Source organism: Calcarisporiella thermophila, assembly GCF_041956535.1.
Source record: "Calcarisporiella thermophila strain CBS 279.70 unplaced genomic scaffold VTP21scaffold_35, whole genome shotgun sequence".
NCBI classification, from domain to species: Eukaryota; Fungi; Calcarisporiellomycota; class Calcarisporiellomycetes; order Calcarisporiellales; family Calcarisporiellaceae; genus Calcarisporiella; species Calcarisporiella thermophila.
Genome location: NW_027192225.1, coordinates 77,090 through 91,377, shown reverse-complemented (window position 1 = coordinate 91,377; position 14,288 = coordinate 77,090). Strand labels below are relative to the sequence as shown.

General features: G+C 53.2%; 8 protein-coding genes across 8 annotated transcripts; 5 read left to right on the top strand and 3 right to left on the bottom strand.

Moving 5' to 3' along the window:
• Positions 1-144: 144 nt before the first annotated feature.
• On the bottom strand, positions 145-792 carry VTP21DRAFT_7996 (uncharacterized protein; the record flags this gene model as incomplete). The annotated part of the gene is made up of 3 exons (XM_069398798.1): positions 145-344; positions 403-553; positions 634-792. The coding sequence occupies 3 exons, from the start codon at positions 790-792 to the stop codon at positions 145-147; spliced, it is 510 nt and encodes a 169-aa protein (XP_069246012.1).
• A 919-nt stretch (positions 793-1,711) lies between these two features.
• Positions 1,712-2,976, top strand: VTP21DRAFT_7995 (uncharacterized protein; the record flags this gene model as incomplete). The annotated part of the gene is made up of 5 exons (XM_069398797.1): positions 1,712-1,736; positions 1,808-1,966; positions 2,048-2,197; positions 2,268-2,529; positions 2,601-2,976. The coding sequence occupies 5 exons, from the start codon at positions 1,712-1,714 to the stop codon at positions 2,974-2,976; spliced, it is 972 nt and encodes a 323-aa protein (XP_069246011.1).
• Positions 2,977-3,246: 270 nt separating this feature from the next.
• Positions 3,247-3,846, bottom strand: VTP21DRAFT_7994 (uncharacterized protein; the record flags this gene model as incomplete). Its single annotated transcript, XM_069398796.1, has 2 exons — positions 3,247-3,709; positions 3,791-3,846. The coding sequence occupies 2 exons, from the start codon at positions 3,844-3,846 to the stop codon at positions 3,247-3,249; spliced, it is 519 nt and encodes a 172-aa protein (XP_069246010.1).
• Positions 3,847-5,632: 1,786 nt separating this feature from the next.
• Positions 5,633-6,889, top strand: VTP21DRAFT_7993 (uncharacterized protein; the record flags this gene model as incomplete). Its single annotated transcript, XM_069398795.1, has 1 exon — positions 5,633-6,889. The coding sequence occupies one exon, from the start codon at positions 5,633-5,635 to the stop codon at positions 6,887-6,889; it is 1,257 nt and encodes a 418-aa protein (XP_069246009.1).
• Positions 6,890-7,413: 524 nt separating this feature from the next.
• Positions 7,414-8,367, top strand: VTP21DRAFT_7992 (uncharacterized protein; the record flags this gene model as incomplete). Its single annotated transcript, XM_069398794.1, has 3 exons — positions 7,414-7,482; positions 7,583-7,729; positions 7,801-8,367. 3 exons carry the CDS (start codon positions 7,414-7,416, stop codon positions 8,365-8,367), a joined length of 783 nt encoding a protein of 260 aa, XP_069246008.1.
• Positions 8,368-8,443: 76 nt separating this feature from the next.
• VTP21DRAFT_7991 (uncharacterized protein) lies at positions 8,444-8,807 on the top strand (the record flags this gene model as incomplete). Its single annotated transcript, XM_069398793.1, has 2 exons — positions 8,444-8,665; positions 8,745-8,807. The coding sequence occupies 2 exons, from the start codon at positions 8,444-8,446 to the stop codon at positions 8,805-8,807; spliced, it is 285 nt and encodes a 94-aa protein (XP_069246007.1).
• Positions 8,808-9,038: 231 nt separating this feature from the next.
• Positions 9,039-12,006, bottom strand: VTP21DRAFT_7990 (uncharacterized protein; the record flags this gene model as incomplete). The annotated part of the gene is made up of 2 exons (XM_069398792.1): positions 9,039-11,623; positions 11,706-12,006. The coding sequence occupies 2 exons, from the start codon at positions 12,004-12,006 to the stop codon at positions 9,039-9,041; spliced, it is 2,886 nt and encodes a 961-aa protein (XP_069246006.1).
• A 297-nt stretch (positions 12,007-12,303) lies between these two features.
• Positions 12,304-13,304, top strand: VTP21DRAFT_7989 (uncharacterized protein; the record flags this gene model as incomplete). The annotated part of the gene is made up of 6 exons (XM_069398790.1): positions 12,304-12,531; positions 12,591-12,654; positions 12,720-12,766; positions 12,839-12,966; positions 13,033-13,149; positions 13,214-13,304. The coding sequence occupies 6 exons, from the start codon at positions 12,304-12,306 to the stop codon at positions 13,302-13,304; spliced, it is 675 nt and encodes a 224-aa protein (XP_069246005.1).
• Positions 13,305-14,288: the final 984 nt, after the last annotated feature.

Genomic DNA, 14,288 nt, shown 5'->3' with positions numbered 1-14,288 from the left:
GAACAGCGGCTAAGCCACCAGTGCGTGTAACCTGTTTCTTTTATTAGGCTATTTTCGCACACTAGTATAACGGGGGCCTCGCAATCTATGAAATAAATCCCGCTTGGAACAACATTGACAGAGTGGGACCGTGAGCCGGAAGCTCTACGGAAATTCTAGTTTGCTTATTTGGACCCCCCCCCTGGAGTTGAAGCCAGCCACGGGCACCTCTCCAGCCGACGGCGGGGCTAGCCCCTGGCCCCTACGGTCCTCATCGCCGGCGGCCTTGGCCCAGGAGGAAGGGCGGCTGATGCATGGGCTTGCTCGGGTTTGGTCCGCAGCTGCGTGCGTGCCAAGGTAGCTTTCTTGAAACCCGAAAGCAAACCATCATTAGGTAACCATTGGAAGCAGCCCTCGCTTTGCCGCTGTACGGGGGCCGGCGGCAATGGGCGGGAGAAGGGGCAGAGGGAAAAAAAGGCCTAGTCTGTTTCACGCCGTCACGAAAGCCGAGAGTCGTGCATGCCAATGCCGCTTTACGAAAAAGAGGGCTGTTTCTAACTTTCTTACGGAGATCCTTCGAAATATCGCCATTCAGATCAGGATTTCAGCCACGGACAGGCGCTGATTCGCCCCCATGTAGGATGATTAAAAAACCATGCCAATAGAGTTTGCCACTCGATTTCCGGCTCCAGTGTTTGGGCTGCCGGCCGTGGTGGCCGTCGGCCTCAGGCTTTGGCGGGCCAGCGGGCAGAGTACTCGGGTGAGCAGGCCGGCGCTTGGGCTACCGGGCACCTTGTCATCCTGTCCCCCCATTCATCTAACACACATGCTTTTCTGAAACGCCATGATCTGGTGATCAATGTCCAGTCTGAGACCGAGTGAAACGTGAAGGTTCGACCCTTATTGGCTCGAGAGCAGTATAGGGCCTGACAAGGGCCGCGCGGTAACGCGAATGCCATGGCTAAGTAGGATGAGGATGGGGATGGATCCCCCCTCCATCCCGATGAAATGGCCGTCCTGGCGAGTAGAGCAAAGAAAAACATGGTTGATTCTGCCGCGATATAGGCGTCACACCCCTGTGTAGAATCAAAGACAGAATCCACGCTTTGGACCGGCCCTGGTACGAGCCACGAAAAAGGAGCGTTTTCATATCCATGAAACCGTGCACGGCACGCCCACGCTAGAGGACAGCAAGCAGTTGAAACTTGGGGAACAGGTGGAAACCATATGGGCCTGGGAGCAATTTGCGATGGATTGGCAGGATAGGGGGGTTTGAGAAAGCGCTTTTGAACCGCGCTGTCCTTGGCCTCACCCCCACAATCCCTCAGTGAGGGTGGGGGAAGAGGGCTGATCCCAACTTAGGCGCAACTTTAGTAGTGCGGCAGCGTCAGATACGAGAAGCGAGAGTCCTTTATTCATGGTTAGCGAAGACACCGGCGGGGAATTTGCAGGCTATGCTTCTCGAGTAACAAAGCTATCTGTTTCCATCTGAGAACTGATAATAGCGATCATCTCTAGATAATCCGAATTGACCGAGGAAACACTGCAGTGGGAAAGCTCGAATCGGTCAATTATACAGTGGGGTCCTCGGCTGAAACTCCTCTTAAAATCGACCTGTTCTGCCACTGACTCAGACTGACAAAATACTCCAGAGGAACAGAGAATTGCAGAGGCAGACACAAGTCTATTGCTGCTGCATTCCACTTTCCCCAAGACTCAACATCCTCGTAGAATGACTCAGCGTAACATTCTTGTCGGTAAGCCATCCCATTGTGATCCATTGGCATTGATTCCACGAGCCAATTCTACATTATTGTCTCTTTTGAAGTTGGAACGGGTGCAGTGGGCGGCTTGTACGCATGGAGGCTTTCCGTCGCTGGGGCCCGAGTGACTACAGTCTGTCGGTCGAACTATGGGCAGGTAAAGCAAGAGGGATTCCTTATCAAATCGGAAAAGTGGGGAGATGCTCAATGGACACCCGATAATGGTAAGTGCGGCATTGTCATGACCATGAGTGCATGCATGTGAAGTTTACCAGACCACCCATTGTTCCTACCCCCCCCCCCAGTGGTGAAGAGCGTCAAAGAGCTCGATACCGAGCCCGATTTGATCCTGGTCACTTTAAAGGCCCTCCCCGATGTCTACAGCATTCCTACCATGATAAAACCGGCCGTGGTCGAGGGGAAAACTAGGATAGTCCTAGCGCAAAATGGGCTAGGTAACCCGCAAAGTATTGTTCCTCCCCTTTTCTGTCCCCATTTACCTTTCTCCATATTGTCGTTTGGCAGGCGTCGAGACCCCCATCCTGAAGCATTTCCCGAAGAACCCCATCATCTCTTCTGTGCTCTACGTGGCTGCGACGCAGCAGAATAATGGGATAGTGCAGACGGGTACTGAGAAGTTCAAGGTGGGTGTGTGCCCGCAACCGGAGATGGATTCCGCCCTGCAGAAGGCGGCGCTGCATGAAACGGTTGAGCTGTTGGTGGCGGGCGGGGTCGATGCTCAGATCGAGGAAGATATTCAAGCGGCGCGATGGGAGAAAACCATCTGGTGGCTATCCTGAGTATAGGGATCGAGGGGTTTTGTTTGCCTCCGAGCTAACCACGAATCCCATTTAACAGGAACGCTAGTTTTTCGGGAGTGCAGCTCCTCGCCGGTGGCATCGATTCCAAGAGCGTTTGGAGTTCGCCAGACCTCTGCCGTCTCGTGGACCGCATGGTCGAGGACGGGGTCCGCGCATCCGTTGTCGCCGGTCATCCTATCCCACTTAAAGTGATGCATCGCGTCAAAGAGCTGGCCCGCAACATTGTAAAGGATGACTTCAAAAGCTCCATTGTTCTCGATTACGAGCGTGGCAAACCGTTAGAGACCGAGGTCATTTTTGGAGAAATGTTGAGGGCAGCCAAGCAGCGCGACCCGGAGATACAGCTGCCGTATCTGGAAACCTTCTATACCCTCACATCTTCCCTTCAAAGGAAGAACCGTGAGAGCGACTAAACTCACGTGCCTGTACATGATTCTCTCTATCTCTTATCTCCACGATGGAGTCCCCTCACCCCTATGTTTCAATAGAGCTGACTTTTTGTTCAATACGAAAAATGTCCGCTTGCATGTTTGCGTCTCTTTTTTCACGTGGCATGTGGCAAATTCTCGGATTTTACAGCAAGAAACAGGGTGCCTCGGCCACCGACCTTAATCAGCTGCATTCAACCAATTTTTGGCGGTATGCAGACTCCCTCCCCTCCCCTCCCTAAAACCTAAATAATGCTAATCGGGACTTGGAGGCCCGTCCTGGTGCATAAAACTGGGGCAATCATTTTCATTCCTGACTGTTTTTGAACAAGCGCAATCAAAAGCGAAAAACTCGAGGCTGTAAAGGAAAATAAAAAGTCCAACCATGGACATGCGGCACTGTGCCACCGCGTTCGTGTCCACAGTGGACACGGGTGAGCCAAAGTGACCCTCAATACGCAACTTCTCTGCTTGCAGAGGTGCCAATCTCGGACTGAAATCCTGGCCGAATTGCAGGTCATAAGCCCATTTAATACAAGAAAAAGATTGGCCGAATAGGTAGGCAAGCAGCATGGCTCGAGCGGTTACTCGGTTGTGCAGGCACTTATTAAAGGCTTGCACAGCAATGGCCTCCTCCTCTTGTCGAACTATACCGTAACCAGGAGGGCCAATACAGGCTGCCGTGGACGGGTGGCTAGCGCTGGAGATGATCCCAAGGCTACACTCCAAAAGGAGCCGTGCAATAATAAGCCTCCATATCCTTTTTCATTGACTTTTGAGACCTTTTGTGAGTCTATACTCTATACAATGCCTTGGGGGCATAGGACAGCATCCGTGCTCGGGATAATAGACCATGTTTCTCGTTTACCAGTAAACAATTCAGAGGATACAGAGGTCGGAAAGAAAAGAATACAAAATCTAAATTTCAGCCAAAATAAAAGGATAGCATTTAGATTTCACTCTAAACACATGCTTCTTTGACGCGGCAGTGGAGCGAAACAAGGAGCAACCATGTATGACATATAAGACGCAATTGCTTTGGCCTGGTAAAGCTCGATTTCTAGATGTTTGCAATTAATTTGTAAATATATTGATTCTGCTTAAGCAGGGGAGAGGGATTGGAGATCAGATAGTCGATTTTTGAATGTCAAGATTCAATATTGAGGGGATAAGAACCCCTTGAATCGTAAGCTTAAGTTGGCCCTTATTTTTCTCAGCATAGAAGAGAGGATCGGACAGAGTTTAAAGGAGCGGGAAAGGACGCGCGACCCACGACCCCATCCTATTCGCCTTCATTAAGAAGGGATTAACTCTAAATTAAATGAACGCTTGACTTTCATGTTCATAAACAAATGAACTCGGTCTTCTGCGATCAGTTTCATTCTTGGGGAACGTGTTTTTTAATCTACTGCTAAAGTCGCTTGAAGATCAAGACAGCATCAGTATCAATATTATTAATTTTATTTTTGGACTAGTCTGACCTAGTCTTTGTCGGCGCTATGCATTGAACCAAGCCAGACTATTAGCAGGCATAGACAAGATGGTGAGAAAGTCAGTTCACCCGACTGGTGAAAGGATGTTTGCTTCAGATCCCAGCTTTATGTCCGGCCCGTTTTTTATTAATTGTAAAAAAAGAAGTGCCAGTCAAACAATCATGCTAGTCAATAGAACAATTGCCAAGCAATGAGGGCTCCCAAAATATTTAAAGTTGTATCAGGGAAAACCCTCCTTGTGCAAAAGTGCGTGCGAAAATAAACTGGATGGCAAATGCGTTATGAGACCATTATTCTTTTTTTTTTAGCCCACTGTTCTCTTGCTAAACTTGATGACAAAGTGAAACGACACTTCTAGAAAATTCATTACCTCGATCTTCCCCCCAAAAAATTCTCCGACGGATATCAATGTCAACGCCGACATATTAATGATTTCTCTTTGGGTGGTTATTAGATTGGGCAAAACTGAGAAATAAAGACAGAGCCTATGAGAATGTTACAATGGCTCTTTAGGAGTGTCGATAATTTTACACGCGTATTTATTTTTAGACTGTACAAGGACATGATCTGGGAACCAGAAACAGTAAAGTTGTAGCTCGGCAGCTCTTTACTTTATTCGAAGGAAGAGGAGCGGGCAAAGAGGCCAATGGAGGGTGGAGGAGCGTGAAGTTCGTAACCTGAAAATAGCTCGAGATGGTAGGAGGATGGGACATCATTTATCGCGGTGAGGACAGGGATTCCCTGGCAACGCGAGCTGATTAAATGGATTTTCTGCATATTAGGGAAGAGACTTGGTGCGCGCAATGAAATCAGGAAAGGCCACTTGGAGCACGAGAAAAAAAACAACCCTTGAGAGATTTTTCTTTCGTGGCCATCGTATTCTTAGCTCTGAATCATGGGCCCAATTTCTGGTTTGCAGGGTTCGTGGTTCGGTTAGGCGTTGACGCTCTTACTGCGAAAAAAAATAAATATATTTAGCCGGGGGTGGGGGCAATATAAATGCCTTAACCCCCCTTCCACTGTGTTTAATTTCCCTTTCCTTTGCATTTTTCTTACGCATCGAGACTCTCTCTGTTTGTTTGCGGTTGAGAGTGTAGAGACGAGACGAGCCATCCATAAGCATAGAAGGCATAATCGCAACGATATCGATGATGAAGCTTATAACTCTCGGGCTGCTGGTCGCCGCACCCATGGTGCTCGCCAATCCTGTCCGTGTCCACCGTCGCCAAGAGGCCGCCCCCGCGCCCTTGCCGACCGAAATTCTGGGCGGGTTTCCGGTCCCACAGCCGCCAGACGCGGGAGCCGGAGGCACCATTGCTCCGCTTTCCCCCGTTACCAGCGGCGGGCCAACGTCCCCTCCGCAAAGCTCCAGCACCCCTGTCACCTCAGACTCCTCGAAGACCTCGAAGACCTCGAAGACCTCGAAAACCACGGACACCCCTACAACACAGACGAGTCCGCCCCCGACCACCATCCCACCCCCTCCCACGCCTCCCACGCCTCCCACGCCTCCCCCACCCCCGCCCACGACCGTCCCTCCCCCTCCGACCGATACGACGGTGCCCCCCGTCATCCCCACCCCCGTCCCCCCCAGCGGTAACGTGTGCGGAAATAAGCAGGCGCAGGCCCTCGACACCCAGCGCAAGGTGATGATCGACGGATTCGATGCTCAGGCAAAGGCCATCAAAGCACAAGCCGGCGACAAGGCCAAAGCCGTGTTGGATGGAATTGAGGCCATCAAGCAAGCCACCATCCTTGCCATCCAACAACAGATTGACATTATTTGCGGCAATACTTCGGGCAAGGGAGCCTCGGCTTCATCGTCGGAAGTGGACCAAGCAGCCCCTGACGCAGGCATGGTTCCCGCCGCCGCAGAGCCTGCAGCTCCCGAACAGGCGCCCCCAGACGTGTCTGCCCAAAGCCCCCCATCCCAGCCCGCTGCTCCGGAGGGATCCTCTGGCGGCCAGGGACAGCCTCCTGACCAGGGAATGATTATACCCGGCCTAGGCGCTCCGGACCCATCCGCACAAGCTGGCCAAGGCGGCCAGCCCCCTCAGGCCGGCTCGCCACCGCCGGAACAGGGAGCTCCGCCTCCAGAAGCGTCCGGCTCTGGGTTGGGATCGCCTGAGGCTTCTGGACAGGGAGCCCCGGCCCCTGGCCCTGAGCAGAACCCCGCAGCGCCTGGCCCGGACGCGGCGGGCATGGGCGGCGGCCAAGGCCAAGGCCAAGAAGCCGCACCCGGTGGTTCGGGCCAGCCTGCTCCCGGGGCTGGCCAAGAGGGCTCAGGTGCACCTGGCGAACCTGCAGCAGGGCCGGCCGAACCAGTGGGCTCGCCCAAACATAAAAGGATCGTGGTGACAAAAACGGTGATAGCCGGCTCCCAGCCAAGTCCACCGCCTAACTAATCTAATCCCGCCTATAATCGGCGCTAGCTTGCATGCTGCGCATCTTCTCGGATGATGGCGTAAGGTCTGCTTGAAACGATAACACCACATCACTTGTAGATACTTTCTATTTTTTTTATTCTTCTTTCTTAGGTTTATAAATATTATATATATATATTACACTCTTATTATTACTTTGATAGCTCTATTTGCTTCTTCTATCCTTTTTCTTTCCACATCAACACGGCTTTATCTTGATCTCTCTCCCCCTCCAAGACCAAGCAAAATAAAAGGCTAATTTATTTAGACAAGTTTCGGCCGAAGGCTCCGCTTCCTTCTCGATGCCTGGACCCTCCCACGGCCTCCGCCCACGCTCCAATGGTGAGCCATCCCGAAACCTGACAAACTGAGACCTCGAATCCAATGATAGCACCGAAGCTTAATTAATTTAGAATGGCTTCGCCGTTTTTCTTCGCTTTCCCCCTCTTCCTCTCCTCCCCCCTTCGACATTCCTTAACATCAAACAAAGCATTCAGGCTGCGCAGATGGCGACGTTCGATTTCGGTCACATTGCCGGCAACGCATTCCTTGCCGTGACGCTCGGGATAAACGCTGTAAGTTGTCATGATTTCTGCATCCCTTTGCTTCCATACCATTCTTCCTCTTCGCGGTCTCCCCCCCCTTACTCCTATTCTCTGCGCTTCCATAATATAGATTGGCGCCATTATCTTTTTTGGAGGGACATGCGCGTCTGGCCCTCTCGGCAATTCCACTTGGTGGCCCGCTATTTTCGAACTAATCTTGGTGCTGGGGATTTTTTTGGCCATTACATTCGATCAATTTAGAGCCCATCGCCATGCTGTGAGTCTTCTGGTTCTGTGAAAGTTTTCCAAACACCCCCTCTCACAGTGGACCCGGTTCTGCTACTCCAGATACTGGCATTCCTTGTCTATAGCATCTCCATCCTGACCATCTACGTCAGTGGCGTTGCTCGCATCTCTTGGCCTCCCGCACAAGCTATTACCGCTGGAGGCGTCCTCATGCTTCTCGTGCAATTCGCTTGGGTGATCGTGTTCGGTAGCGATGCAAATACCATTGTGGCTTACTATGCTAATTCGCCCTATTGCATGCCCATGAATGCCAAAATGCCCGAGCATAAGACTCCTTCACAAAGCTTCGGAAATCACCGGACCAGCGACACATACACTTCAGTGACCACCATGCTCCCCTCGCACCCTACGCCGCTTGCCAATGCAGGGGAGGAGCACGTCCCTCCCATGGTAGACCAGAACACGGTGATTGTGTCGCCGAACGCTCAGTACGCGCACAAGGCTAAGGCGCTCTACTCCTACGAGGCCAACCCGGAGGACCCCAATGAGCTCTCCTTCGCCAAGGATGAGATACTGGAGATCGCGAGCACCAGTGGGAAGTGGTGGCAGGCTCGAAAGGCGGACGGAACCGTGGGCATTGCTCCCAGCAACTATTTACAGCTCGTATAATGAGGAAGAGGAGGGGACATCCATACAGCGCCCCCCCCCCCCGTTTATCCGTGGATAATTGAGGCAAACATCATTCATGCAATATCGATCTCTCCTTAGTTTTCAACCTCTCCTTAATACTGCCTCACCTATTTTTTTTTGTTCTCTCTCTCTACTTCATTTTATTCTTGGACACTCTCAGTGGGGCTGGGCCTTTCTCTACTTATCTCCGCTAATACGAGGGGCCATCCTCCCCTGCCATGACCCCCCTCCCCCCCACCTCAACCATTCCACACCGCCATTCGATTCTTCTACTCTGGTTATTATTTATTCTACTTTAATGCTAGTATTCTTATCTATCTTGTATGGTATTCGTATTTAATTTATTGGGATATAAGCGAAGGGCAAAGGAGAGAAAGGTGGTGAAATTAATAGGTCCAAAGCAAAAGAGAAATGAATAATACAGCTAGCACACAGTCAATGGGAATAGTAACATTAGGATAAATACTTTTTTTAAATAAGTGAGGGGAGGGAAGGGGAGAGGAGAGAAGGCGAGACGCGTGAAGAGAAGAGGGTAGCAAACAAAAAGGTATTAAACGAAAAGAGAGGAAAATCCATAGTCAACCAAAAATTATTATGAGCCTAAGAGAAGAAGAAGAAGAAGAAGAAATACAAACGAAGCGGGGGCGCGTCTAATCCCATTGGGACCCACTTCCGATGGCCCGCAGCACCCTGGCCCCGTCGAACCGCTCCTGAGGATCGACCCGCAGCAGGCCCAGAATGGCCTCGCGCATCATCTCGTCGCACTCGCTGGCCAGATCCATGGGGAGCTCCCAGTGCCGATTCAGCGCCTCGGTGCCGTCGTCCTCGACGAGCAGCAGCGCACCCCGAGCCTCCTCCACCGAGGCGAAGAGGGGCTGGCGGGCACACAGCTCGTACAGAAGCGCGCCCAGGCCCCACATGTCCATGCTGGGGTGTGCCTGCTGGGGCGTGGAGAGGAAGAGCTCGGGGGCCGAGTACGCGCCGACGAACGAGCCCGCGCCAATCGCGTCCGGCACCGGCTCGCCGACAAAGCGAGCGCGCTGGAACCCGCCGATCTTCCAGCTGGTCATGTCCGAGCCCTCGCTGAGGAAGGCGGCCGGCTCCACGCTCAGGTGCACCACGCCCTTGCCGTGCATGAAGGCCAGCACTTGGGCGAGGTCGCGCGCCACCAGGCGGCAGTACATGGCGTCGTCGAAGCTGGGGCGCGAGCGGATCATGTGGTCGAGCCGGTACTGCGTCTGCTCCGTGATCATCACGTAGGGGTAGTCGATGTGGAAGGGCGAGCGGACCTGGTAGGCATTGCGCGACCCCAGGACGAAGGAGGACCGCAGGTAGTTGGTGAACGCGACCTCGCGGCTGAAGGCCTCCTCGTGCAGGTAGAAGCGCAGCGACATGGTGTCGTTGGTGCGATGGAAGAGGGCTCTGCGCAGGAGGGAGGCGTCGGCGGTGCAGAGCGGCTCGTCGGGCTCGGCCAGGGTGTAGTCGTGGAGGGCGAGGGTGCCGGAGGGCGCGTGGGGGTCGAGGGCTGCGGCAGCCGCCTGGTCGGCGATGTCCACCGTGTTCACGAACAGGTAGTTCTCCCACAGCTCCTCGCTGGACGCGAGCACTCGCCCCCGGCGCGAATCGCTGCTGCTGCGCTCCGTGCGCTGGTCAAAGTGCGTGTTGCTCTGCTGCTGCGGTGGGGGCTGATAGGGGTGGGAGGAGGCCAGGGCCTCGATCTGGGCGTAGTGGTACTGCAGCGGGTCGGGGTGCTGCATGTGCGGGTTCATGCCGCCCGAGCTGAGATTCATGGCGTAGTGCTCCGGCCGCTCCTCAAGCATCATCGGGAGATCGCCCACGGTGCTGCCCTGGTTGCTCTTGTTGGTGCCTTGGAGCGACACGCGTCCAAACGGCGTCTTTTCCTGCAGCACCATCGACACGATGTCGGAATTCTGCCGGCGGCGCTTGAAAAAGATAACCAGCCCCACGGCCACTCCAATGACGACCAAGCTCCCGACGACCCCGCCGGCAATGGCGCCCACATTCTTGCCGCCATTGCCAGCGCCATTGCTGGGCGGGGCCGATGCGTCCCCGGGGTTGAGCTGCGCCGTCCACTCTCCCTTCACCGTATCGAAAGCATACACCGCGGGGTTTCCGCCGCTGCCCGAGCCCTTGACAAAGGCCACCTGCCTGTTCAGTGCCACGGCACGAGCATTCGACAGCCCCGCCCCGCCCGGGGAGGAGTTTGCCCCGGCCGAGGACACGGTCAGGGGGGTCAGGTTCTCCGCCGCCGGATCAAAGACATAGATGGCGCTGGAATTGCCCTGGGTCGGGGCAAGATACATCTTCTTGTCTGCGCCCATCGCGCCGACCACCTTGGTCATGTCGACGCCATTGGCGGGAACCGCCAGCTTGGTCCAAACATGCAAATCCAAGTCAAATTTATACACGTAGAAGAACTTATCGCTGGCGGAGTCGCTATAGGCCGACGCCCCAAAGAGGTAGATCTTCTTGTCATACACGCCGATCGCGGTGCCCGGCGCCAGCTTGTCCGGCTTCTGGCCAGACTCTTGGATAGAGCTGAGCTTCCAGGTGGCCAGGTCTAGCGTCTGGGTTTTGAGGGAGCCGTCGTACCCGGCAACAATGAACATGTTCTTTGCATCGATCATGGTCGCGACCGCTGCGGTTGCCGGGAAAAGGGTGGCTACTCCCTCTCCAGTGATGGGGGGTGATTGGCACAGGTTGTTCTTTGTGGTGTCGTAGTAGAATAGAGACACTTGAGATTGGCGCTTTACGAGCGGGTGGCGGTGCGATCGCTTGCGCAGCTTGAGATTGAGGTTAACTCCATTAGGTTTCTCGTTCCCGGTACCTTGACCTTGGCCTTGGCCTCCATCATTCCCCTTGGGGGCACTAGGGGAAGGGCTCGGGGGTTTTTCGCCATTGGGCGACGTGGGCTTTTCCTCGTTCGACGTGTTGGGTTTGTCTTGCGATTTAGTAGTCTCGCCGTTAGAGGGTTTCGGGGATGGCTTTGGAGTGTCTGTCGGCTTAGGAGGAGTGGAAGGCTGGGAGGTGGGCGGTGGGGTCCAGGGCTTGGTTTCCTTGGTCGTCTCTGTGGCTTGGGTTTCGGTCGACTCCTCTTCGGTGGTGGTGGTGGTGGTGGAGGACCAGGTCGAGGAGCTCTCGGTGCTGCTGGACACAGCCGAGAGGACAAAAGAGGAGGAAGAGGTTGTGTCCGAAGAACTTGAAGCCGAAGCTACTGGGATTAGAGTGAAAAGGCGGGTCAGGAATGGCGGTTGCGGATTGTGGCTTCTTCAAAGCACACTAGGATGGGGACTTACCTGCTCTACACTTCAGATCATCCAGTACAATCGACGAGCCATAGCTTCCCCCAAGAATGAATACCTTTCCGTCGCCCGCGTCAACGCAGTAGGAATTCGAGATAGCCTGGGGCAGATCGCCCATGGATTTCCATTGGACCTCGGCCGTGCTAAATGGAACCTGTACCGTGGAGGCGCGCGACTGCAATGACCAGAGCTGGGCATTGTTAATGGCCACCACGCATGGCGGCATCTGCTGGGCATTTGCGGCTAGAGGGTATAAGCAGAGGAGTAAGAACGGCCATACATTTGACCTCGTCATTATATATGAAGGGGAGGGGGGGATATATCAAGGAGGGGAGTCGGGAGGAATGATAGGAATGGATGGCAATTAGGGGATGATGGGGAAGGGATTGGTGCGAGATGTCGGGGGAGAATCAGCAGGGAGATGGGAGGAGAGAGAGAGAAGGGGAGCGGGAAGAAGGTTGGCTTGTTTTTCTTTTGGAACAAAGAAGGTTGTTCTACATTTGCATGCGTGTACTATTAGTACGACGGCACGACAATCGGGAGGAGTGAGCTCGCGACCACTCGACACCGGCACCATGTTTAATTTTCGTATATGGAAGCCTTCCAAGCCGAAGCACAAGCAAAATCTAAAAAAAACCTTAAAAGCTGGTTTGGCCGCCTCCAAGCCACCGTTTATGCTCCGAAGTCACCAGTGAGCCCTGCTCCCGAAGCGCCGCTCAATATCCGAGGCCCTTGTGCAAGACCGCTGGACCCGCAAGCCATGACGATCGCCAACAAGAAGAAGATCCTCACCCTGCTGTTTGTGCAGGATGGAGACAAGGTAAGCCCTCCCCGCCTCAGCTCCCCGCCGCCCTGCTAAGTAGCTTCCCTTGCAAACAGGTGCTCCTTGGGATGAAGCGACGAGGTTTTGGCCAGGGCAAGTACAATGGATTCGGGGGAAAAGGTGAGCATCAGCGATCGCCGCTGCTCCGGCATTTTCGGCATGTTCTCACTCCTCTTTACTGGTAGTTGAGCAGGGAGAGACCATTGAAAAGGCCGCGATGAGAGAGCTACAGGTAGATTGCCGAGACCCCCCCCCTCTAATTGGATGTTCTCCTTTTTGACGCCCCCTTTGCTGTTCTCTCAAGGAAGAGGCGTGCATCACCGCCTCCGCGCTGGAGCGAATGGGGCTCTTGTGGTTTACGTTTGAAGGCGATGACGTTGGCCTTGAGGTCCACGTCTTTCGTGCGGTCAGCTACTTTGGAGTGCCGGAGGAGTAAGGAAGCCATAAGCAGGCGATGAAGCCTTGGCCATGGAATGCTCACACGCTGCACCCTTATAGGACCGAGGAAATGACCCCGCAGTGGTTCCCCATAGACCAGATTCCCTACGAGCAAATGTGGCCCGACGACAAGCTGTGGCTGCCCTGGTTGTTGCAGTCGCGCAAATTTGTCGCCAGGTGAGCAGAGCGTGCGCAGGCTCTGGGCGCGCAGAAGACTCACGCCATCTCTCTCCCTTTCTAGGTTCGATTTCCTGTCTGACCAAAAAACAATCGTCAAGGAGTTTTTAAAGGAGGTGGCCGTGGTTCCCGAGTCCTTTGACCCGTATCTCTAGAGAACACAGTGCCAAAAAATAAGAAGCTCCATTTTCTCCCTTGTGGATAGTGCAGTCTGTTCTTTCTGGCGTTCTCTCGTACACATCTTATGTTTTCATGTGTATTTTGCCCGCTTCTTTTGCAGAATCACCAAATGCTATCCGGGGCAGATTTATCTTATTAGAATAAAAGCTTCACAACCCTTAGACTTCCACAATATCCTTTTTACTGCCACCTCTCCTCGATTGAGTCAAGAAATCTGCAACTCAAAGCGAGCGGTCTCAAACTACGCTTGCCATCTCTACACACCCCTTGCGACCCAACTAGGCCCTGAGGGGTTTTGAATTTGAATCTTGATGAGGATCAGCAACCTGAGGATTGGGCTGTCCCACAGGTTTAAGCTTTTCGAAACTCTATGTACACCAACACGCCACATTCAAGGGTTGAGATTTCTACAAGATTTTAGGGAGTTGTAACTTTGAATTAAGCTAATCGTCGATTTTATTTTTCTTTGCAACGGATCTTTATGAAGAGTTCTTCGCTTCTCACACACGCTCATTGCAACCTCATCCCATATGCCTTATTAAAAGTATCTATGTATCTACCTCATTGAGCAGTAGTCGGTCCCAATGGGGTTGTAGTATCTTCGTTGCTGTGTGAAAATAGGGACAAAGGCACCTCCTTTGTGTATCCCCCTAAGCCATCCTATTTCTTCAAAAGCTCTATGAAACCAGGCCATCGCAATCTATGCTTTTATTTCTTTTCACGTTTACATCACTTAGTAGTCGTTCGCCATACACGTCGGCACACATGGCCAGTTAAAACCCACCGCCTTTAATGAAAATCATCTTGCCAAGCTTCAAGAAAAAATAGGGCCACTAAGATTTTTGGCCTTGCGTATTCCATAGGTATGGCTCTGACGTGCAGTTGAATAGCCCATGGCTTGTATTTGCGGGTGAGCACAGCCTCTCTCGCGAGGGTTGTGGGTAGGAGGCGGCTGAAAT